This window comes from Topomyia yanbarensis, chromosome 1, assembly GCF_030247195.1.
Source record: "Topomyia yanbarensis strain Yona2022 chromosome 1, ASM3024719v1, whole genome shotgun sequence".
NCBI lineage: Eukaryota > Metazoa > Arthropoda > Insecta > Diptera > Culicidae > Topomyia > Topomyia yanbarensis.
In genome coordinates, this window is record NC_080670.1 from 203339950 (window position 1) to 203364961 (window position 25012).

Genomic DNA, 25012 nt, shown 5'->3' on the forward strand with positions numbered 1-25012 from the left:
CGAAAATGGTGAGTGGACCTAAATTGCTGAAGCTGAAATTGAATTATTAGTTTAATTAGTTCTTATGCCTTGAAGAACAGCTCATGAAGGAAAGAATGATGCATTTTATTATTCATTCAACGAATATACCAATATTGCTGCTTTTATATTGATTATATCCGACATTATTCAGTTCAATGATTATATTCTTGGGATCATCAAAAATAGAACTACGGAAACTGTCTGATACCAGGGAAAGTTTTTTCGCGTACTGTTACCGACACAAGAAAAGTATCGTCACAAACGTAACATCCGTAGCCTAATGCGGATACTGTTCATAATACTGCAACTTTTCATAGCCCCAAACCCTTGTTTATTATTTTACTGTAATTTTTTAAATAAAACTGTTCACTTAAGTGAAGAAAGCATCCAGCTCATTTACGGAAAAAATAGGAAAAAAAAAACTACACTTGTAAGGTATAAATATCTCAAATGGCATTTTTCATTTTGCTATGTTTAAAATTAATTAAAGTTATACCAAGTTGTGGTATAACAAAGCGCAGTTATTTCTGATCCAAAAAACGAGCATAAGATTGAAATATCTACAATAAATAAAGCCTTGCGATTATATATTTTTGGGAATTATGCCAATCATCGATTATGCCTAACGTCCATTATGCCCAAAGTAACTTACACCTAAAGTATTTATGCCAAACGTCGCGTACCCTTCATTTACCTACCTCCGATCCAACAGCCAGCACTAAAAACGAAAAAAAAACTAAGGTCGTTCGGCTAACTCCCATTTTGCCAGTTGGCCCGTTTGGTCAAATCAAGCGGCATTCTGCCAATTGACAAATGGCAAATGGATACTTTAAAGTAAGTTAAATCGACTTGAAAAAAATACTTTCCCTGTCAAAAGTGCAAAACCCCAGGCGACTGGGCGAGCTAAAATACATGCCAGCAAGCGGTAGGCTATTGAAACATTGTTCTAGGCAACCCGCCGTAACTCGCCAACAACCCGCCCGAATAATGTGGGACGGCTCGTGACTCCAAACAACACATGCATCGTACGGAATCATTTGCCTAATCTTCCTAACCATTCAATCGACCGATGTTTACTCGCCGCTGTTTTGTTCAAAATAGTGTCCCTATGGCAAGCTCCAATAAAAGAATCACACCGCAACACTCCGCACAATTAAGTAATTGTATTCTTCCATAACAACTTGCAGTCGCGGTTACTCGATTTCCATGGCAATCGTATTCGTTTCCATTTCGATGGGAAACGCCGGCAAACCTCCGTCTGCACCGCCTACTATTCGTCGCTTGCATTTGCTAGCAGCGTCAGGCGAGGCAATAAACTTGAGCAGCAGAAGCAGCAGCAGCGCACGAGAAAGGTGCTATCAAAAGCAGATCGCATCGCACACACTTCTCGACTGCTTTGGTTCGGTTTTGGTTCGTCTACCGCAGACACTAAAAACAAAACTTATGCAAACACGTTGTTTGCTATGATCGTGTGCGTTTTTCTTAGCAAACGTCAAGGCAGAACCGTGGGGCGGTGAAATTCTTCCCTACCGCCCCCCGTCGAGACAAATTTTCCCATTAGTACTGGGTGATTGGTTGGCAAATAGGTGCACCACCACCGCTCGTTCCGAAATTCAACCCGGCTTCAGATGCGAGATGTTGGATGCCTTGGTAGGTAGGTATGTTTTGCGGTTAGATTCGACGACTTGTATGCTAATTAGTTTATGGTGTAGTCTCATCTCAGGTCTCAAACAAACAAACGCAGACAAACCAGTAGCAGCATAATGTGCCGCCGCCATAAAGTCGTAAAATGAGGTTGATTTCGACAGGTCGCTCGGAGGCAGCAGATCTTCTCCGATGGCATCTGCTGTTTGAACTGGTTTAGTTGTCCTTAGTGCGCGGGGCAAGGCACAATAAATGATTAATAGCGACCTGCTCGGGGCAGTAAACCAATATTTGGGTTTATCGGGGCTTATGATCGTGATGACATTTGCATCGATGAGATTAATTTCAATGCTTTCGCACTTATGAAACTCGATTTAGGATGTAGTAGATCCAGGTGATGTATCGTATTACATCACACAATCGTTTTATTGTGTTGAATGGTTTTTTTTCTAGAAATAACGATGACAAGTGACAGTGAGTCACAGTCACGGAATTGGTTGTTGCATTTGAGCCAGAATTCTGGCTGAAACCAGGAAGAATCCAGAATCAATTTCGGGATAATTCGACAAATTTGGGATCAACAACAATGTTAGCTGTCATATCGCCACACAAACCCAACATGGCCGACTGTGATTTACCAACATAGTATCACCTTTAGACTCCATAAAGCTTAGTTGCAATGACCCCATCGACGAAACTGACCTTTTGGGACCACAACGTGAAAAGCACCCTCCGACCGATGGCAACAGCTTCATTAGCGTACCACATAAATTTCGCACTCACGTTTCCACGAGGACAACACGTTTTATGCTGGATCATCATCACCACCACCATCAGGTTGTTGGAGGATTGCCTGCCCAATCACGCGATGCAGCGAGATGAAAGACTCCCGCCCCGTGGTGATCAGTACGGAACCATGACACCCCGTCGAAGAAGAAAATCAACTAAGAAGGTCAACACGATGACCGTTTACTGAGAGTGTTGTGACCCCGGAGGTCACACGGCGTTATGCAATGGCGTGGCATTATGCTGTGTGTGTGGCGAAATATATGAACCTGGGTTGCTTTGATTGTTTTTTTTTTTTTTCCGATTTTTCATTTATATTTTCCCAAACTGTGATTCTCTCATTCTGGTTCACACTGGTTCAAACTGACACATAATCGATTTGGCCCCTGAATTTTTTGCCAATCCGCGACTCCCATATATTAAGGCCGACGGATGACCTTTACAGCTGAAACGTATGATAATAATCATAACATATGGCACTCGACGCTTACCTGGTCGGGGGTGCCTCGGGATCCGGCGGGGGTACGTGCACGTACACATGCTTGTGAATTATCGGAGCCGGTTTCGGTGGTGCATATTCGGACGTTGCGGACCCATAGCTGTTGACCGATATCGACGGTGGTAGCTGGGGAGGACCATAGCTGTAGCCTGGATCCGGTTGCGGGCGGGATGGTGGATAGGGTCCTGAACTGCCTGAACCACCGGGACCACCTCCTCCGTTACTGCCAACCGGGGGTTCCGGACGGGCTTCCAGGCAGGTGGTAGCGAATGTGATGAGCTGAAATGAAATACATTATCATACTTTAACCCTTCGATCGACTATTTTCTGAATTATTACTCAAATTGAGTTAATTTATCTAAACATCACAGTTTAAATCTGTATTGTGATTTACTGCAACAAACTGCTCTGAAAGGTTTTAATGGCTAATTTCCAGTTTAGAGGAAAATATTTCTTAGTCAAACCGATGACTGAGAGTGCAGAGAGCTAGTTAAGGCGCTATAACCTTGCCCCATCCCAGGAAGTTAGGACCAAAGGAGTGACATTAACCCTCTTAGCCAAGTCACTCCCAATGATTTATCAAACCTCCATCAAATTGAAACAGTCGGTACGGTTGTCCACGTTTCTTCCTTATTTAAGGTTCAAAATGATTCGTTGATTAAATCATTCATTAAGTGAATAATTGGATTACCGCATAATTTTGAAACATCTTCATTTTGTGAGCTGCGCAGTTGGCCTGGCCGCTTTAATGGTTGTGTCACATACCATATGTACCGCAAATATTAATATTAACTAGAAAAAGTGCACGCGAATGTCTGCAATTTTCCAGGATCCCTACATGTATTGAGTATGTATGTGTAGACTAGACTAAACTAGAATTATTTCTTAGTCAGTAGACGTTTAGTAGAGACACGATTTACGCTCAGACAACAGTTTGCACATATGAAGATGAGATATGTGTCTATTTTGTCTTTCACCTCAAATCGTAAGACGATGACACAGATGAATGCATTAATTGATAATTGTGAGTCAAATTTAAATCAAAATTATAAATTTGAAAAAATCGAGTAAGGGGAGGTGGGCCCGCTATACTATTTGGCTGAAAACTAAAGTTAACTCAGATTTATAAGAATGTATTTAATTATATGCAGCAATAATTTTTCTACATATTTATGGCATTTAGAAAGATGTATGGTGGCATATGCAGAAGGAATGCAGTAGCCCTCTAGATACCAAGACTCCGGTTTGGGACTTCTTGGATACCACCAAAAACTCAATTTCTACAAGAAAACCAGTGGAGCGAACAAACCGCTCGATAAATACTGTAATCCACGCCGAATCGAGCAGCGCAACTGGGCTGTCCACATTACCGATGTGGAGCGCATCTTCAACACCACCTTTAATTCTTTCACTGGGTTTAGTCCTCATTTCAACATAAACGGGTGTGAAATGACATCTGCCGATGACTGCAGCAGGATTTTCGGTGAGGGTGATCTACCAACAACAACTTATAAACCAACAGTTAAACAAAATTCCGAAGATTATGGTCAATAATTTGCCCAAGGCAAGCGAATGCATTCGACACCAATACAACTTGCAACATCGCAAGTTTGCAAAACCCTATGATGATGGTCAAACTGCCGTATATGGACTGACGGTATGCTTTTATGTGGATTACTTAGGCGCTTTCCAAAAGCTACCGTCAGTTCCCGACGGTAATATCACGGGCTTCGGTCCGATTTAAATCATTTATCCGTCTTCTCTAAATTTATCTGTAGTAGACCAAAACTGCTGCGAGAAATTTTCTTTACTTCTACATCAATTCTTTGCGCCCCGCTCACGCAGCGAAGTGAAACAGTATTCACACAACATATTTGCTCCGGAGATTGAGACGGCTACGGCTGGGTTAAACTATTCTACTTACCCTGGATAGCTGACAGGGAAGAAATAAATCGCACCTACCGTATTTACAGTCTTACGTTCGTCGGATGCATACACATTTTTCGACGGGAAGAACACTCGCACCTACAGGTGCAGAAAATAGCAAACTCCCTCTTGTTTGGGGGTCTAAAAATCGTCTAAAAATCACTAATTCCCTTCTTCTCCTGGAACACAATACCCACGACTACTTCTACTACCGATAAGAACCGTCTAGTAGTCAGCCGGGTATAAAATCGCAAAAGAAACATCGCAAATATTGATTTCGCGATCTGACTTGTTTTGATGATGATTCATTCATCAATTCTAGGGCGATTGACTCATCGATGTTAAGGTTGCACAGAGAATGCGTAAAATTCGCAAACGAAAAAAGCAGTTTTTTTCCACACCGTATGTCAGATCTTCATAAAAATCAATCAGCGTATGTAGAATGTTGTTACTGTACTGCTGATTGATTTTTATGAAGATCTGACATACGGTGTGGAAAAAAACTGCTTTTTTCGTTTGCGGATTTTACGCATTCTCTGTGCAACCTTAAAGTACCAAAAACAATATTGAATATCATCATCAATTTTAACATTTTTCCCTCCGTTCGTCGAAAGTCCTGGAATGGAAGGTGTGGCTTCAACCGGATTAGGAGTGCGTGTGTGTGCGGAAAGTGAAAATGGGTAAAATATGTAGCGTGTTTTCGATTTTGGTTCGATAGATAAAATTTTATTTCGCATAATTTTGGGTTTACGTTTAAACCCGTGGGGTGGTTTGCTCGATTCCAACAGGAATCATTTTGTTTTTTTTTTTTAAATTACGCGAAAGACATTCTTTCGTCCATTTTGTCCGGGTTTTGACGCGATAATCGTGTAATCGGTTAGGATGAATGAATGCAGTCGTTCGAAAGATTTAAGATGAGTAGCAAAAACGCCTCTCACCACCTTGCATCGTGTGATAACGAGTGTTATTTCTTCCACTAAAGTATCTATTACATTAAGCATGACGCTCTTGTCGCCACCATCTTCATACTTTAGTAAATTAACAACGGTGAGACTTGATTCGTTGATAACACCGTCAATCTCAACGTCGCGGAATGGAACATAAATGCTATACTCACGCTTAACGAGTTCGTAGGAGGCTATCTAACTTGTCTTTATTAACTTTCACTGTCTGTTGCAGTGCAAAGAATCGATGATCCATTGCCATATAGACCAGCATACCATACGCTCCGGAAAACTTCAACATTAACGGAGAACGATCCGGGTTGTCGAAGAGCCAATTCGGATTTCGAAAAGGTAAGTCTAAGGTAAACGGTATTCGGACCTTCGCCAGAATCAGACTAGTTGGAAAAAAAGATAGCAAAAGTGGTCTCTGGTACACTCGGATCACGTATGATTTGCATTTATGCATGATAGAGGTTAGACCGCTTCCTCTAGAATCGCTTCATTTTATCCTCGCGCAAGTCACGGGCATGCAGAGAGCTCATGTGGAAATTCTCCACAAAGCAAACATTTTCCACTAGCTTTAACGCACCATTCAGACGAGGCCCCCGCATCTGCCTTATTCGAACACTAGGTCACTGTGTCCGATGAGAATATAATTAAGACATCTCATTACACGAGGGACAATAAAGCGATGATGGAGAGGACGAAATTTATCAATGGTTACATTGCTTGGTAATACCGATTTTGCATACATAATTTGAAATGATTCTGATGAATAGCAAAAACACCCCACCCCCTTTGACCTATTGGTAACGGGAACAAGCATCTTTACTTCTTTTAGCAGGCATCCTTATAACGACCTTTACCATACTTCATCGCGTGTGTGACTTGATTCGTTGACAACACCGTCAATCTCAACGGCCTGGGATGGAATATAAACGCGATACTCACGCACACAGAGTGCGATGGAGCCTATAATTGCTAACGTTCAGCTTGTATTTATTGACTTTTATTGTCCCCTGCAGAGCAGAGCATTGTAAAGACACATTTGTATAACCCTTAAGGCTTTAAATTCCACTTGTTTGGAGCCAAAAATGGAATAATTCCATACTTTTCCCGTGGGCTAACACGGAGAAAAAATTTTAATAAGTCATTCGAACAATTCAACTATTCGGCACGATTCTGCGAGTTTCCGCTCAAGATTCAAAACTTTCAAAATAGAAATCAGGGACAGTTGACTACGGTACAGTCTTACTTCACAAAGGTGACTCTCTGAAAATATGCACAACCTGAAACGGAAGAGCCTCTTCGTATGCCACTACATTTTGTAAATATATCAAACAACCAGGTTTCCGTTAAACTGGCGTGTTGGTCCGTGTCAAATAAACGATCTGAGTAAGAACTTCTTTCTAAGTCTGAATCGGATCCTCTCGCAGCAATGTTTTGGTACCCTTCAAGCCTTTCTTAAAGGTAAGATTGCACATGTGCTGAATATCTTTAGTTGTCCTCCTAATATTATGTCGAGAAACTAGTTTATAAATTTCCAAAATTAATCTAAATTTTTGATATTTTCAATAATAACAAGTAGTCCAAAAAATAATTCCCTAACCGGTTGCTGAATTCCATAACCGGATTTTGAAAATATAAAAACCAAGAATTTTGAGATGTCTCTTTATAATATCAACCAGAACCACTTCCAAATATTGCAATTTTCAATGTTTCATTGAAGTAACAGTTTTATGTCGATAAAATATATCAAAAAAGTTGTATTTGTTATTTATTGCATTGATTCGTATTTATTAAAACTTTTTTATGCTTAATTTGTAATAATCATTATAATGACCAAAAAAGGCTATTTTTATGCTAATATTGAATTTTTATAACAAAAAAAAATTCTAAAATGAAAACAACCATTATTTTACGTAAAAACATGAAATTCTCATCAATACCCATTAATACAATTAGGTCGCCATAATGAACCTAAACATTTCTTACGAAAAAACTCCCCATTTTCCTTACTTTTCATAGCATATAAAAATTCATTCGCTATCTGTGCCTTGACAAGCGCGTAGTTTTCCAAATTGCATCTATCCACCATGCGGTACCCGTACCGCAGTAAATAAGCCACCCGCGGAGAGAAGGCGAAATGAGAGAACTCATCGCAAGTTCTCACTGCACACTCAAGCGAGTGCAACTCAAATCTGAGCGGGCTGCGCTCCGTGTACATGTTTGAACGTGTCCGGCGTCATCGCGTCGCTTTGTTCAGCAAGCAAAGTTTAGTTTGAATCCGGTTACTTTCCCGTTCGTATAGCGGCCCTTACACGTTCAATATTTTTGTCAATACTAGAGAGTATTGACAAAAGGATTGTGCGTGTAATGGAAAAAAGTTGTATTGACGATGTGGATTTCAAACGGGACTGAAATATTGTAACAATATCGTCAATACTGGTATTGACAAAAATATTGAACGTGAAAGGGCCGCTTATGGGACCGCGCGTCGTGTTCGCGTTTTTTATTTGCAAAAATAAGTTGATTCTTAGTTGGAATTAGTGTTCTATCGGTGTTCTAAAGCGGGCCTTACACGTTCAATATTTTTGTCAATACCAGTATTGACGGTATTGTTACAATATGTCAGTCCCGTTTGAAATCCACATCGTCAATAAAAAAGTTTCCATTACACGTACAATACTTTTGTCAATACTCTCTAGTATTGACAAAAATATTGAACGTGTAAGGGCCGCTTAATATCAGCTTAATAGTTTGAAGCACGGTTCGTGATTTTTCTGAAGTGCTGCATCAGTCGATTCGAGTGCGCGATGGGGCGAAGTGTGTTAGCAGAAAATAAAGTGAAAATTCAGGCGGAATTCGGTCAGTGGAAAAATCTTTGATCAGTGTGTGCTGCGGGATGAAATAAACGGAATGTCAATGAAAGCAATTTGGGTTCAAATGGATCATATTCTTTTTCGATCGGTTGCTGCTGCTTGGTTTTGTTCATGTTCGTACGTGTTTGTTGGCGTCATCACCTGCGATACGACACTGGAATTTGTGTTGCAGTTCAAAAAATGTTTTTATCAAATGTGATACATGAGTTTATTGCAGTAAATAGAAAAAGAAATCCGGTGAAGAATGTCCAAAAATAGTAGAAAATCGGTTGCTCTACAGCATTGTGCCTATCCTGCTCATCTGCATCGATTTAAAGTGATTTACATTGGCTGTTGTGTTAATATCACTACGCGTGATCATTTTCTTCTGTTGAACATCATTCCGCAGCTTCCGGGCTAAGTGTTGGAGAAATCGGAAGTAATTTGATTTGAAAATTGTTTCAAATCATTCCAAGCAGAGTATGTGAAAGTGAAAATAAGAAGCTCCAGTGAAAATTTGAGATGATCTCTTGTAGTTAAAAGTGAAAGGATGATCCAAGAAATAATGTGATGAATGTATCAACTGATCGGTGCTACAGGAACTTACAGCTGGACGTCGTTCCCTGTGATTTCAAGGTAAGTGAAAGGTTTCTGAAGAAGTTTGACCAATGTTTTTCGAGATAGTGTTCTTTCTTGAACAGGGACAGCAAAACACTAATTGTAACTACCCAGTTTTGAATAATCCTTCATTTATCAATCGTTGAATAAGTTTAGTTGAGCGTGTACGCAATTCACAAGATGGACAATGAGTAAAAATACTACAGCCAAGTGTAAGTGTTGCAATAACCTCGTGTTCGCCCTGTAACACAATTGTAGGGATAGCAGAGAACAATAAGTCCAATATCGTATTAGAATTCTCTGCTGAACCCGTAACACATCAAAGACCTCCTGTAGACAGAAAACAAAAGCGGAAACTTTTTCTTTCGTTTACGGTTGCGATAACCAATTCAAATCAGGCAAACAATATTGTTTTTTAGGCGGAACTTTAATGTTTACATACCCGCTCTGAAGGTAGAAATTTAAGGCGTAGTCAACGACGAGAGTTGCGAGACTTGCGTAGATCTGCTGACGTTGGCTGTATGAAAGACTTTCTTATTTCAGCCGGTTAAAATATTGGATTGCACGCGTTAGCATTTAGTAGTAATCGCGGGGGCTGGAAAGAAAACATTCAAATTATTATCGGGTGACCTTCGCTGGAACCGCTCTACAAACGAAATCCTTTAGCACAAGGTCCGTCTGATTGTACCGTGAGTCATGAAAGGCCTTAATTGCAGACAATTGAGTCACACAACCACCCATTATAGCAATAAGCAGAAATCTACTAAAGTACCTAGGAGTTAAAGGGAAGGAAGCTCTGATTTTATCCTCGCAAAATTCAAACATGTGCATTCACAGAGCTCATCTAGAATTTCTGCACAAAGCCAACATTTTTTAATGGCTTCAATTGATGTATCATCCAGTTAAGACTACCACATTTGCTTTATTTCAACAGTAGGTGGCAGTGTCACCAAGTTGTATAGTGTATATACGAGGTACAACAAAGCGAACAGGAAGACGAATTTTACTTATGCTTACATTGCTAGGTAATGCAGACTCTGCAAATATCGCTTGAAATAATTCTGATGAACACTAAAAACCCCCCTCTTCCATCAAGTGATAACCAGAACGCGTATTGAATCATTGATAACACCGCCAATCTCTACGGTGTGGAATGGAACGTAAATGCGATACGCCCCCAAAGTTCGAAGGAGGTTACCGTAAGGGGTAAGTCGCTTAGCATAAATCGACTTGTGCTTGCAAACAAACAACGTGGTAGTCTGTGCCGGAATGTGTTTTTGAGTTGACAGAAGTGCGCCGTATTACTGTGGATTGTTCCAAGCGACTCACCTCTTGTTCTATAATCGCAAACGCGCTGCTTGTATTTTTTCACCCCTGCTGTCTCCTGCGGTGCAGATAACTAGACACATTTATATAAGCCATTAGGTTTTAATTTCCGCCAAAAAAGCATCCAGTCGATTCTTTGGGATACATTCTCGTTCTAAAAATATTGGAGTTTATTAAAGAAGACTTCATCATGAAGTTATGGGAATTAATCCAGTACCGAGGCAAATCCGATTAGAATGCAGACAGAAAAGAAGTTGGTGGGACACTAGGAGTTGCAAGATTTCAGTTCGAAATATGTCTGGTTGAAACCAAAAATAGATTAATAATATTTTCCAACACCTTAATATGGAGAAAACTTGTAAATTACCCATTCGAACAACTCAGTCGTCACTATTATGTGAGTTAAATACTCTCAAGAAGCAAATCTTCCTAAAAACTGAGCCGTCGACTATGATGAAGTCTTACTCCGTAAAGATGTGTCTCTGGAAGCACGCACTAATCGAAACGGTTGCGATATTACAATGAGTAAATTTATTGTGTCTAATAATAGATTCATTTTTTTTTTGGGTACCTTCTTCAAGCTTTAAGGAACATTGTTTCACATGATAGCTTCCGTTGAATTCACTATTTCAATCGGTTCAAGAATACACTACTGAAAAATATCTATAAAATTTAGTTACCAAGTTATCTCTTTGCAAGGGCTTGTAGATTCTGGGCGAAGATGTTATATTATCTAATGGAATGGTTAAATGATCAAAATCTACTTGCGATCAGGTAACGACGGTTCGAGCTCGTTAAGTGTGAGCTAATTAGCCAACTAATGCGTAATACTGTCGGAGCAGAGAGTTAGGTCTAACACGTTATTCCTCCCAAATCATTCAAATATGTGGCAATTTTCTGTATTTCGTATGAGTTTATTTGTGCTTCTTAGGGCCGATTTCTGCACCCTCGCTTAGCGCTTAAGCCAGGTTTAAACGTACTGATGAACTGGATTGGAAAGTTAAGCGAGGGTGAAGAAATCGGCTGGTTGCTCAGAGGCAGATATATAATGTACCTTCGTCAGAGTTCGACCAGTCGGAAAATGAAATAGCTAATGTCCTCTCTAGTGCACTGGGCTTGTGTAAAGTTTTTTATAAAATTTAAAAAAAGTAGAAGTTAGACCGCTTAATTTTATTCTCGTGCAATTTAAAGTCGGGCATGCAGATTTCTCTGGTGGAATTTCTCCACAAAGCCAATATTTTTCAGTAGCTTCAATGCCTCCACAATTGTCACACTTGAACAGAAGTGAACTGTGTGGCAGTACTTTTTATTGTGAAGGCAATTCATTACACGAGGTACAAACAAGGCGAACAGGAATACGAATGCTATCAATGGTTACATGGCTAGGTGAGACAGGCCCTGCAAAAGTTACTCGATATGATTCCGTTGAAAAACACCCCCCTCCCTCCCTACCATTCATCAAGTGATAACGAGTATAATTTCTTATGCGATCAAGTCTTTTTACTCCCTTAAGCATGGTGATATTGTAATGGTCAGTAGATTAATATCGGTGAAACTTGATTCGTTGACAACACCGTCAATCTCAACGTCGTGCGAGGGAATATAAACGTGGCATCCACGTACACAGAGTTCGCTGGAGACTATCTCGTTAGCTTGTCCAAAGTTATAATTGCTAGCGCGAAGTTTGTCTTTACGAACTTTCAGCCGAAAAAAATTATGCAGTCGATTCCTAGGGATACATTCTTGTTCTAAAAATATTTCAGCTTACAAAAGAAGGAGACTTTGCCGTGAAGGGAGAATTAAGCGAACGCTAAGGTAAATCCTTTTAAAATACAGATCGAAAAGAAGTTGATGGGCACTAGGAGTTGCAAGAACAAAAGTCGTACTATGTTCGAAGTGTTTAAAACCAGTTTGGAGCCGAAACTGAAATAGTTCCATGCTCTTTCCGAAAACTACGGAGAGATATTTCCAAATGCCCATTCCTGTAAATCAATCGTATGAATCTGCGAGTTAATCCTTAAGCATCGATATTATACCACGCATGCCACTACTATGAGTTTAAGTTTGTTGTATCCACTGTTTCATCCAAGTCATTTACCAGAACCCAAAAAATATGGTCACGATACCCTCATAGCGGAGGTCCCCGTTTTTAGATTCTTGATTACAATATGTAAAAATGTTCAACGGAACGTTTAAATGATAAAGATCTTTATACGATCAGATAATGACCGTTTAAGCACGTTAGGCATGAGCTTATTAACGTAATGCTGTCGGAGCAGAGAGTTAGATCTAACACGCCTTTTCCCTGATATTGTTCCAATAATAGGCGATTGTCTGCATTAACTATATAGGCAGATTTGTGCTAATTAGACACTCCATCAATTCAGCTCTTCTCTAATTGATATCTGAGCTGGCATCGGAAACAAACCCGTTTCAAGTAACACTCTCGTCTGTCTCAAATCCCCGCCAACTTTTGTCTTCATCTGAGCGAGGGATCTAGTTTAATTACAAGCTGACACGTCCGTTTCGATCGGAAATTGAATCGTAAATCGGTTGATCTGGAGATGGATCGTACAATTTGTGGAACCACGAGTCGGAAACATTTAGCTGAACTCAACAATCCACTGCACAACAGGACTGGTTAGATATCCTCTTGAGCTGAATCTACAAGAAGAGCCATAAACTCGGATGTAATAACTACGGGACATTGCAATCTTAAATACTGCCTATAAGGTACTCTCCCGTGTTCTGTTTAGCAGACTGCATCCGTTGACTAAATCCTTTACCTAAAACGGTTTTCAAGAAGGGTGATCAACAACGGACTAGCTGTTTATCCCGAGATAAACGTTCGAGTTGGCAGAAGGCTATCTCGCTGGCATGTCTAAGGGTACAATTTCTAACGGACAGTTTGTCGTCCATCTTCGTATAGACCAGTATGCCAAACTTAGCCAACTAATGCATAATACTGTCGGAACAGAGAGTTAGGTCTAACACATCATTCCTCCCAAATCGTTCAATTATTTGGCGATTTTATGCATTTAGTATGTGTTGAATTGTGTCACTGAGGCATAAATAGCGTATCAATTAACACTCTTCTGTCTCTAAACTTCGTCTACGCAGCCCTCGTCTAAGCAGAGATCCTTGCTACAATACTACAAACTACCACGGCCTTTCCGGCCGAAAGTTATATCGTGAACGATTTGCTTTCCACACAAGTCGTACGTCGTTTGTGGAACAACGAGTTGCGAAAGTCGAGAATATCTGGCCAAACTAAGCAATCCACTGCGTGATGGGCCTAGTTGGAAGGACTTGTATGCTTAAGCTGTAGAGAGAGCCAAAAACTTGAGTGGAATAACCACGGAGACATCGCATTTCTTAATACCACCTAGAAGACACTCTCCCGTGTGCTGTTTAGCAGACTGCACTTGTTGACTAAATCCTTTGTCTGAAGCGATATTCGAGAAAGATGATCAATTACGGAGTAGCTATTTATCCAGACACAAACGCTTAAATTACGATTTGAAAGCCTATCATATGTTTGAGAATTTCAAGATAGCACGCAATTTAGTGTAGAGTTTGAACTAAAAATGATTAGATTGTCGGCAAACTGGAGCACTAATGGTATGTTAGAATAATGTTAGTTACTAGGAAATAAGGCGTATTGCAGTTGCGAATAAGACGGCTTGCATAGTCAGCTAAAGATACGCAACCTATAACCTATAAACACACAAAACTTCCTCTGCACGAACCGCTGATACTCCCTGCTGCTTTGGACGGCCATAAAGTTAGGACAATAAATGAGGTAACGTAATCCTTAAGCTTTACCCTTAAACCTTGAATTAATAATAATTCCGCAGAGTACTATTGAACTGTTTGTTGAGTTTTTTGCAATAAAAAACTTCCTTATACTTTTTCTATAGTCCATAATAAATGCTCAAGAGCAAATAAATAAAAACAAAACTTATTAGAATTAGTTCACAAAATGTTACTATCACATCTTTTATTCCGTGAGAATATTCGACACAATTTTGCACACTTCATCAGTCCATTTTCACCAAACGTTAACCAATTTACTCACCACTGTTACAACAGCTAGAATTCGGCTAATCATGGCCTCCTTAAACCACTTGTTTGCTCGTTTCAGAACGGTCCACGTTGAAGCAATTTCTGTTCTGCCTTGAACTAAAAACTTGATCACTCCAAATTCACTTTTAGTTACTCCAATTACTAAGTCTAAGTCTAACCACATTCACCAACTGCTCCGTACTAAACTAAAGTACACAATAATGATCTGATTTATATATCAAACATTGAGTGCGGTTTACAATTACCCGCTCGGTAGCCCCAGATCGGAGACCGCAGAAAAAAGGGAATGAAAATGAAATGGAAAATGAAATTGAAAAGAAAAATCCAAAACAGAAAGGTATAGACAAATTACCCACCGCTAGTAGTAGTAGCATCTGCGCTAGTAGACGCTTAGAAAAAGAGCTCATCACACAAAACGCGGATTGCGTCAAAACAAACCGATGGCGATGGCAAATTCTCGATCTCTTCCATCATAGATACAGCCCACCAAGATAAGACAATGGAAGCTCCCACCGCTTCCAGCGGTGGCTCGGTGGACTTGAAACTATTAGTAGTTTCATGTTATTATCGTGATTGGTACCGAAAAAAAAATTGAGAGGAATCAATTGAAACAGTTTCGAGGGAATTTGCGTGACAGCTCCTGACGGATCGATGCTTCTACGCAGGAGGTCATCTAATTATCCCCAACCATTGAAAACAGCTCAACTCGGCACCCCCTCGCGCTTCTGCCTTATCGACCCCATGATCATTTCGTAATTAGTCTTTTGGAAACGGGTTATGCCGACTAATAGCTACTTACTATATTTACATGCGTTTCGCAGCGGATCGTGCTGTTTCTTAGGCAACCAACGATGCCAGTGCAGATGCGATGCGAAAATTGATCGAAGATCTACCAACCTACCTGTGTACGTGTGTACTGTACGCTCCGCTTGCATCAATCACAACTTTATGACTCCTGCGTGCCAATCGCAGATATGAGAACCACCGTTGATCCCAATCTGTGAATTATATAATTTGGTTGGTCGTAGATAGATCTGCGGTCACGAACCAAGCTGACAGTGATGTCTGTAAAAGAACTTCTGCTCGTGAGTTACTTTCTTCCTCTCGCATCCTCCACCACCAATCGAACTAACGGACACCAGGACAAGCGATCGGAAATCGAAATCTGCACTGACATCTGAATGGAGACGCAATCTTCGACGGGACGGGACGGGACGGGGACACCTTTCTTTCCGTTTCTCGTTTGCCCGCTTTGCGGGCTTGTCAGCCGAAGCGAAACAGTTAACGTCCAATTAAGGTAGGCGCCCGTCAGACCAAGAAGTTTGAATTCAATGAACAAAAGTGTCTCTCTCTCTCCACTTGAAACGGGGTGACGATGGAGGCGGCGGCGGCCTCTTTGTTGGAGAGAAAGAGAGAAAGTAAAAGTGAGAGATCGGTGGGGCAGGGGATGTTTCTCAGAACTTGCACTGGATGGGCTTGCGGTCCCGGCGGTATTGCGTAAGGTTTCGATTGTTTAATTGGGTTGCATCGCGTTCCGGAGTGAATTGTGAATGATGACAAAACGTTTGCCGGTGCGCGGTTCGCGTGCTGGTGTGATTGGGCTTAATCGGTTACGAAACGAACATTTAAATAGGTTTGTCGGTGGAAAGGATGAACGAGAAAATCGGTTAGATTTACTGTATGATAATAAATTAGAATTCGAGTAACACTAATTGAGTACAAAACTGGAACAGTGAAATGGCATTGGAGCCTATTAGACTTAAGGATAATGACCGTGTATCCGGCCTACTTGACATATGCTTATTCGCTGGTGGAACTGTTTGTCGGTTTGGAGATACTAGGGACAGTCTTTGTTGAATGATCGTTTCTTGCTACCTAGCAAGCTGCTTACTGTTCGGGTAACCGTTTCCTTGTTTAGCGGAAGCTGTTAAAGATTGTAGATTAGGTTAGAATGCATTTTTCTTAGCAGATTCCTAGCAGGGTGCACGGTCTGATTTCAGAACTGACACATATGGATCTGTCCTTGATGAGTGTATAGCGTGGTTTGTGCAGTTTTAGTTTCATTTTTTTTTTAAATCCATTCGTTTGTTTAACAGGAACGAATGCGCTAACTTCACGTTGCCAATTCCTTTTTTAACTTTAAAATATCTTTAAACTAAAAGATTACAATTTTAACAGCGTTTGATTTATATTAAGAGCGAGTGGAGAAGGGTGTCAATAACAAGAAATATTGGATTGAGCAATTAAAACTAGGAAAATGTATTCAAATTTGATTTTTGTAACGGAGACCAATGTTTGGGCCAAGAGAAGAGGCATTATTTGCAACATCGTTGGTGCAGCAGTCGTAGCAGGGAAGGAGAGAAGAAACGAATATGATGAAAGGGAAAATTAAACAAAAGTTACAGCATCCAAGAAAACGGAAGATCGATAACAGCCTGAGGCTACCATAAAGAACCGGGTTGACGGGAATCCTTTAATTGAGACCTGGTGTCACAATACCCGGCGCATGTCCAGGCAATGTGCTGGATGTAGTGATAGCACTCGTCACAAGAGCAGAGGCTACCTTAGTTTCATTTGTTTTGCATTATAGAGTGAGGTAGGAAGAAACAGATTTATTGACCCCCATCTCCACCACAGGAACACCGTTAGGAATAACCGAATGAAAGTTTTTTCTAGCATCAGGTTTACAGAAAACTAAGAAAAACAACTTGTTTTAATCCACCTAGTGGTGGAATCGTACCTTTCTCAATGGCTCGCCAGCCACGAACTTGATGAGTTACGTGTCGACGGTGAAACACTTGAAACAAAAAAATATCATGCTTAAATGACCTATTCAGCATTAGTTCAATGTTGTCTTCCTGCTAACTAATTTTGTCAGGAGTCATGGGTGTGTGAGGAGGGTGGAAAACTCACGAATGAACCACTCCCCAGCTTAATTTGGGATGCTTTGTGATGTAGCGGTGGTATAAAGATGATGGGGTTGAGAAGGGGAGGGGTATGAGTAATAGATGGGGTGGTGGTATGAGGGGAGTGCCATGAAAGGTGATCCAAGGGAAATTTACATGAGTGGTGACCAGTGAGAGGAGGGGGTGGGGGTGTAACCCTTCTTCGTACACCCCTAGTTACGCCCCTGTTAAAATCTAGAAATCTTATGTCAGTAAAATAAATTGTCTGGGATTAGGTTAACGATTTTTAGAGTGATTGCATATCCTTTCTATATGAGAAAGGCAAAACTACGAAAAAGCATCGAACCTAAACATTTAGACTAGAGAAATAATAAAATTTATAGTGAAAATAAAACAATGAGAGGGGATCAACGTGAGCAACGATAAAAAAAATCAGGAAAGTGATAGAAAAGTATGAAAACGATTTAGACGATAAACAAAATGAATATCACATAAAACAGCTAAAAACTGCGAACGATAAGAACTACACTAAACGATATAAAGCATTGAAAACGAAAGGAAAAGCGTTTCAAAAACATAAAAAAAATGTAAAATGCATAACTTCTCCAATATTTGAGATTTTTTGTTGCGGAAAAATGAGAAGACGTGTTTTTTTGAAAATTAAATAAGGCGGCTTCAAAATGACGGATCTCGTCAACCTCTGCGCTCGAAACATCGCCCTACTTCCTCAAGTGCAGGGCCTCTCGTAGTGTGTGTGTGTTAACCATCCTATCTCCCACTAGCTGGTAGTGATTTACAGAAAAAAGATGTTTGCATGTACTTAAATATATTCATGAAAATAACTTGGTTCGTGGATAAAGGTAGGTGTTAGCTCAATTGACTTTCCGATGACCCATTTCGTGTACAGCGCCAGACATGCTCCGAGCTCATCGTTCCATCAACCAGCCCCGCCTTAATGTAATGTTTGTATCAATTGAATTTTAACAATCGACGCGTATTTAGTGTATTTAAATATGTATATATGCAATTTAATGATTGTAAATGAATATGTATATATGCAATTTAATGATTGTGAATGATTATCTGACGTTGTTCCAAATGTATATGATCGAGACACTATGTCTTGGATTCGCCATCGAGCCTAGTTTGCATACCGTACATAACTAGATTCACTGTTCTACGTTCACCCACTCAAGTGCAGGATCTCTCGTAGTAAACCGAAATTAGAAATTAATATAATTTTTTTAAATAGATAAAATTTCGTAAAAAATTTTACCCAATTTCAATAAATTTAGATAAAAAAACAATTTTATGAACGATTAAGAAAAAAATTTGTCTCTTTTTTTACTGTAATCTCGTTAACAAATTATAAATATTTTTTCATGCCAATTTTAGGTATAAGTCGTACAAAAAAGTACATACTTCCAACCCGTTTTTGGTTGAAGGAAATCAGATCAATAGTTGCCGTTAATAGAAAAACATGGCTGAGAAAAACGCCATTTTGAAACCGTCATTCTGAATTTTCGAGAAAAAAAATCCTTTTCTACGTAACGATAAACAACGAATAAAAGATCAAAAAGTTCGGTTGTCTTTTAATTTTTCCACAAAAAAAATCTCAAATATTGCTTTGATTTTCCGCCGAATCCAGAAGAAGGTCCCCTTAAGTCACATTCTTACCTAAATTCCTCCAAGAGTCGTTTTCAACGCAGATCACTTACCCCTATTGCTATATGAATCTGTGGAACGCTTTCAGAAAAATCCCACATACACAGGCATTCTAACCTTAACGTTATCAATCTATTCACCTCGTGCGAGACGCTTTTGGAATTATACCAGTACCACATTTCGTACATGGTGGAACTGAGTAAGGGTATCTTTATAATATGATACACATTTTTTCTCTTTCAACTAGCGATTGAAAATTTCTCGATTACACACGAAGATCGAATTGCATAGTTAGATTATCCTCAAAGGGGAAGTGTTCTGTGAAAAATATTCGCAAAAAAATCGGAAGTTTGAAAGTTACACCCGCCGAAAGATGCACTACTAGTTTAAATTTTCACATTTGACAGTTTTCAATGCCTACTGAGTGTCAATGTTATTCACAATGCAAGGGTAGACGTAAAACCATTAGAATTATAAAAGCTAAAATCATGTGTACATCTTACTTATAATTCATCTATGTATTAATAATACTTACAGACCACTTCAATGGTAGGTATCAGATATTTGATTTACCCTTGTACAACTAACAATCTGTCCCTTCGTCAGCACGGATCCGTCGAATCGTCAGCACAAAGATTGTCGGAAAATGTACCAAATCTTGGATTCAACCTAGTTTCTATACCGTACGTAACTAGACGCACTGTTGTCTGCTGAGTACTGACCCACCTCAGCATATAAAGCAGAAATGAAAGCTTTTTACATTTCTTATAAAAGAAATGTATAGAATTCGCTCAAACTTTCAACATTTTTTCCGAGGCCCGGAGGGCCGAGTCTTATATACCAATCGACTCAGCTCGACGATTTGGGACAATGTCTGTGTGTGTGTGTGTGTGTGTCTGTGTGTGTGTGTGTGTATGTAACGGACAAATTCTCATTCGTGTTTCTCAGCAATGGCTGAACCGATATTATCCAAACCAATTTTAAATGAAAGAACTAAAAAACAGTATGAACGCTATTAATTTGTTTTTGATTCTGATGCTTAGTTTCCAAGATATGAATGTTTGAATGCGTAAAAATGGCGTTTTTTGCAGTTTTTTTTTAATTATCTGCCAAAATTGACAATATAGATTAACAATTTATATGTTTTAGACAGCTTTAACGAATACCTTTCGGACAAGCTATAGATTGTTGAAATCGGACTATTATCAAAAGAGATATTTAACATTAAATGCGGACGAAAGATTTTTATCGTTTCCCATTGCCAGAAATATGACCAAAAACATGTAATCTATTATTAACGCCAAAACGGCTTATTTTAGGTCAATAGTATCTTCGGAGAATTTAATGGAGGAAGTATGCCCTTTCTTTTGGTATTGTGCTTTTGCCCTATGAGTGAGATATTTTCACAATTTTTCTTGGAAGTGATTATATCGAAATGATGCCTTCTACAAATTTGTAGCTCTTACTTTTGCGAATAACTTTACTGAAGACTTCAAATATTTATTTTGAATACTTTAAAAGTTATGGCTTGTTGTTTGTGGATTACTCTTTGTCGCCTATTTATTGTTCAATATAGTAATAATCCGTTGAAATAAGCCAAACATTATTACGATAAAACAAATTTTGTATTTCATTTTTCTATCTACAACCGCTAGAAATAATCACCGAACACTTCCAAGTTTTCTGGAAGGAACTTGATAACTTATCAGTGCAAAAATGTTCATTTGTGCGAACCTTCTGACTGCAATTTTTCTAACTCATGACCATCGGATCGATCTAAAACATATCGGAAAATGAAAAGCCAAATAAATAACTCCAAGCAACGGCGTAGCCCAGAGAAGGTTTTGGGGTTTAACACCATACAACCCCCCCCCCCCCCCCCGATCAGAAACACATAACAGAAATATTTCAAAACAATATCTCGCATTGTTACTTGTTATAAATTTCTGTTATTTTAACTACTAACGAGACCTAATTTATAACACAATATGTTACAAAAATTGTGTTCTGTTATAATCTTGTTATTTCATTCTGATCGGGCCCCCACCACACCCAAAAAAAATATTGGATTGAAGTTGAAAATTTATTGATGCAGACTGATTTAATTCAATATTACAATAACAATTATCTGATCCGTAGATTGATAACCTGTTGTTGTAAACATCATGAGGACTTTTGATAAATTGTCGGAATGGGGTCCTGATATGTACCTGATCTATTGGTCTTCATTTCACAGTTGTCTAATAGCATCAATATCAAATTCCTGCCTGAAAACATTCCAATAGAAAATTACAGAGTTCTGTAATCAATCATAGTGCTCAGATTTATTTTCAAATTGATCTCGTTTTTGTAGAGATGTACTGCAATAAGGGTCTTTATTTAATAGGAAGAGAAGTTAAAATTGATTTAATGTCTATGAAACATAGAACTGCTCACCAAAAAAATGCATAACTTTCAACATTTGCCAAAAATGTTTTTGCCTTTCTCATTCACTCTAAAATTCGTCAATCTAATCCCGACCCGGAGGGCCGAGTGTCATATGCCAATCGACTGAGTTCGTCGAGATCGGAAAATGTCTGTGTGTGTATGTATGTGTGTATGTGGAAAAAATGTGACCTCTGTTTCTCAGAGATGGCTGGACCGATTTGCACAAAGTTAGTTTCAAATGAAAGGTACAACCTTCCCATCGGCTGCTATTGAATTTTTTATTGATTGGACTTCCGGTTCCGGAGTTACGAGTTGAAGAGTGCAATCACACAAATACCCATATAAACTGAAATGAAAAATTTTCAAAATCAAATTTGTATTTTGACTTTTTTTGGACTTTGGTACATTTTTGTCTTTCTCATATAGAAAGGTTATGCAATCACTCTAAAAATCGTCAATCATACCGGCCCGGAGGAAGTATGCAGTGAGGGGTAGCTACTTTAAAATTAAAACTAGTTTAAAATTTCTTAACAAGTTGAAAATTTTCGGCAGGATCTGGAGCTCCCGGACCTTTCTTCATGACCCGCCCCTGGTTTCAAGCGACGTTTCAGTATCACATAGTATCTCAAGATCGTGGCTGTCGATCCATTGTATGTATGTGCAAATCGTATTGAACATGTAATATTCATTTCCACCATTGTATTGAACATAACCACCCAAGTAGCACGCTTTGTTACTGTATAGTATTTGTAACTCTCTTGGTAACAACTATGTTATGGAAAAAGCGCACATTGTTTGTATGTTGTGCAACATGTTCCTAATTGTAGCAAAATAATGAAAACAATAGCTGTGCCATTTGTCGAGTACTGGGTAGTTGGACAGTTCTGTTTTAGGGTGAAATGGCAAACAAAGAGGCATTTGCAACTTGTTAGACTGTTTGTGCAAGTTAGCAAAGTTTCTGATTAGTTTCACAACTGTTATTGATGTTTGCATACTTAACACTATTGGCCAACTCTATAGTTACATAGTTGCACAATCAGTTTAAAAACCCGTGGAAATTCTTTTCAAATATATCCAACAATAAAAAATATTGTGTAGCAGTTGTGCAACATTTAAAACTTTCAACAAGTTGCAATTGCTACTTGGGCAGCCATGGAATCGTAGTCTGGACAAATGAGACAAGCACAATTGCACCACTAGGTGGATTAAGACAGGTTTTTTTGGAATGCGTCGAGTTGAGACGAAAACGTAATATGATTAATAACGAGGATAACTTTTCGAATGTAGAGAGAAATTTATGAAAAATAACGATTTCCATTCGATTCTAGCAGGTTCTGATCGATTTTGATGAGCATTTGATTTTTGTTGTATGACCAATTATATGTATAGGTCAAATGTTTAAAATCAGTAATTTAAGGCCAAGATAGCATCATTTTGAAACCGCCAACTTCGGAGGTTTAGTATCTTCGATGAGTTTTACAAACGTTAAACAGCGCATCATTTGATAAAATAATTTTGACGGTATATCGTCCTAGAAGTATTTATGGTGATTTTTCTCAGGTTAATATTCATGACTACAATAAAGTCTCAACAAATTCGTTAGACACGAACTCTGTTACTATTTTCTGAAAAATTAATTCTGCATAATTTTAAAACTTCAAAAATTACGGTTTCGGAATTATGCCGTTTGGACAGTATGATCGATTTTCACCAAACCCCCATCAAACCGAATTTCTGGCTACGCCGCTGACTTCAAGTAAATAGAAACAAAGTCGTTCTACACTCGTTCACAAGAAACTTCTTCGAATGCTGAATATCTATTATAATACATTGAAACCCTGATTTTATCAGCCAAATATGAACATATGTTTGATGGGCTCTAGCAGACGAACAAGACTGAATTCGAGTAAATCCTTTCTTGAGCATGTTTTCCTTATCATGAAGATGGAAATATGTAAAAATAAAAAGCTCATCATAATCAGAAATAGTTATCAGACTACATCAAGGGACGGGAAGAATATTTTAACAGCTTCAGTTTATTATAAAGAAAAAAATTGCCCGATTTAGTCAATGTACCCATTTTGTCAGCCTAAAATACACCATGAGACTGATAAAAATGGGTCTTTATTGCATGTATTATTCACTGTGTTTCACATTAATAGGTACATTTCATTTTTGGGGATTTTTTATTGTATCGAACTACAACAATTTTTAGGTAATTTTCAAGGGGTTTTTTATAGACTTCTTCCAAAATTTGGCGAACCTATTCCAATTCGTATACCAATTATTTGGTATACTTAAGGGTTTATATGTTGCAGATAGAGAAAATACTGAAATTTTCAGCTTTTTTCCTACACAATATTACGAAAGCTTATTAAACAATTTTTCCTAATAAGTTTGTGAAAACTATAAACTATTTGAAATTTTTCAATAGTTTAATTTTTTATTTAACCGTGATTTTTTAATAAATAGTGACCATCGCTTCACAACGTAGTCTATTTTTCATGGCTTGCGGTGAGCACGATCTCTCGAATTGCTGAACTGAAAATTATGGAATAGAAATTAATTTTTAGTATTCTTTACTTTACTCGCCGCGCAGATAGCTCTGAATTAGACCCGCTGGTGCCCTAAGACGATTTCGCTAGATTTTCAGTGCACTGTGCACACAGTGCATTAACGCAAGTGACGGAAGGTTATCGAAAAGTTTCGTGAAAATGAAAATTCCAGTAATGATGATGATTTTCCCAAACGGTTCGTTTTCGAGAGGTTTTTATCTGTTCTTTGGCATTAGGATTAGCGATAATAATTCAAGTCAAGGATACTACTGGGAAGTCACCTTTAGAAAAAGTCAATGTCGAAGTAAAATTTGGAACTATGCACGCATGCACTTCAGAGATAGCGTGATATCCGGAGCTGCGATTTCATTTCAACCCTTTTTTGTGAAAATGGCGATACTTACAAATGTAAACATAAGGCTTTTTTCATACATGCGAATGAGGGCTTTGAAACGCAACCAATTAACCTAAAAATTTTGATTCTACGATATTGCTCTCTTAAACTACAGCAAAAAATACAACGGGCGAAACTGTATTTTTGTTTGTTTATTTAAAGTTTCGCCCTCCACGCTCCATGCAAACAAACAGGGCGATACTTTTTTTGCTAGCAGTTTAGAAGCGAAACTGTCATTTTCGTATTTTTTTTAGGATTATCAAGCTGATATTAGCTGTAAATAGTAACAATGATCGCTATTGAAAAAAAACCCGGACGAAATCGGTGGTGTAGAACTGGAGTTATTGTAAAAAA

The 25012-nt window shown here is 38.8% G+C and overlaps 1 protein-coding gene across 1 annotated transcript in view; it reads right to left on the reverse strand.

The window, feature by feature from the left end:
* The window catches only part of LOC131688702 (uncharacterized), a 24710-nt gene extending 9819 nt beyond the window's left edge, over positions 1–14891 (reverse strand). The window contains exons 1-2 of the mRNA XM_058973154.1: positions 14704–14891; positions 2943–3229 (exon numbers count right to left, since the gene is read on the reverse strand). Of these exons, the coding sequence (XP_058829137.1) occupies positions 2943–3229; positions 14704–14874 (458 nt within the window). The 5' untranslated portion in view covers positions 14875–14891. The remainder of the gene's footprint in view (positions 1–2942; positions 3230–14703) is intronic.
* Positions 14892–25012: the final 10121 nt, after the last annotated feature.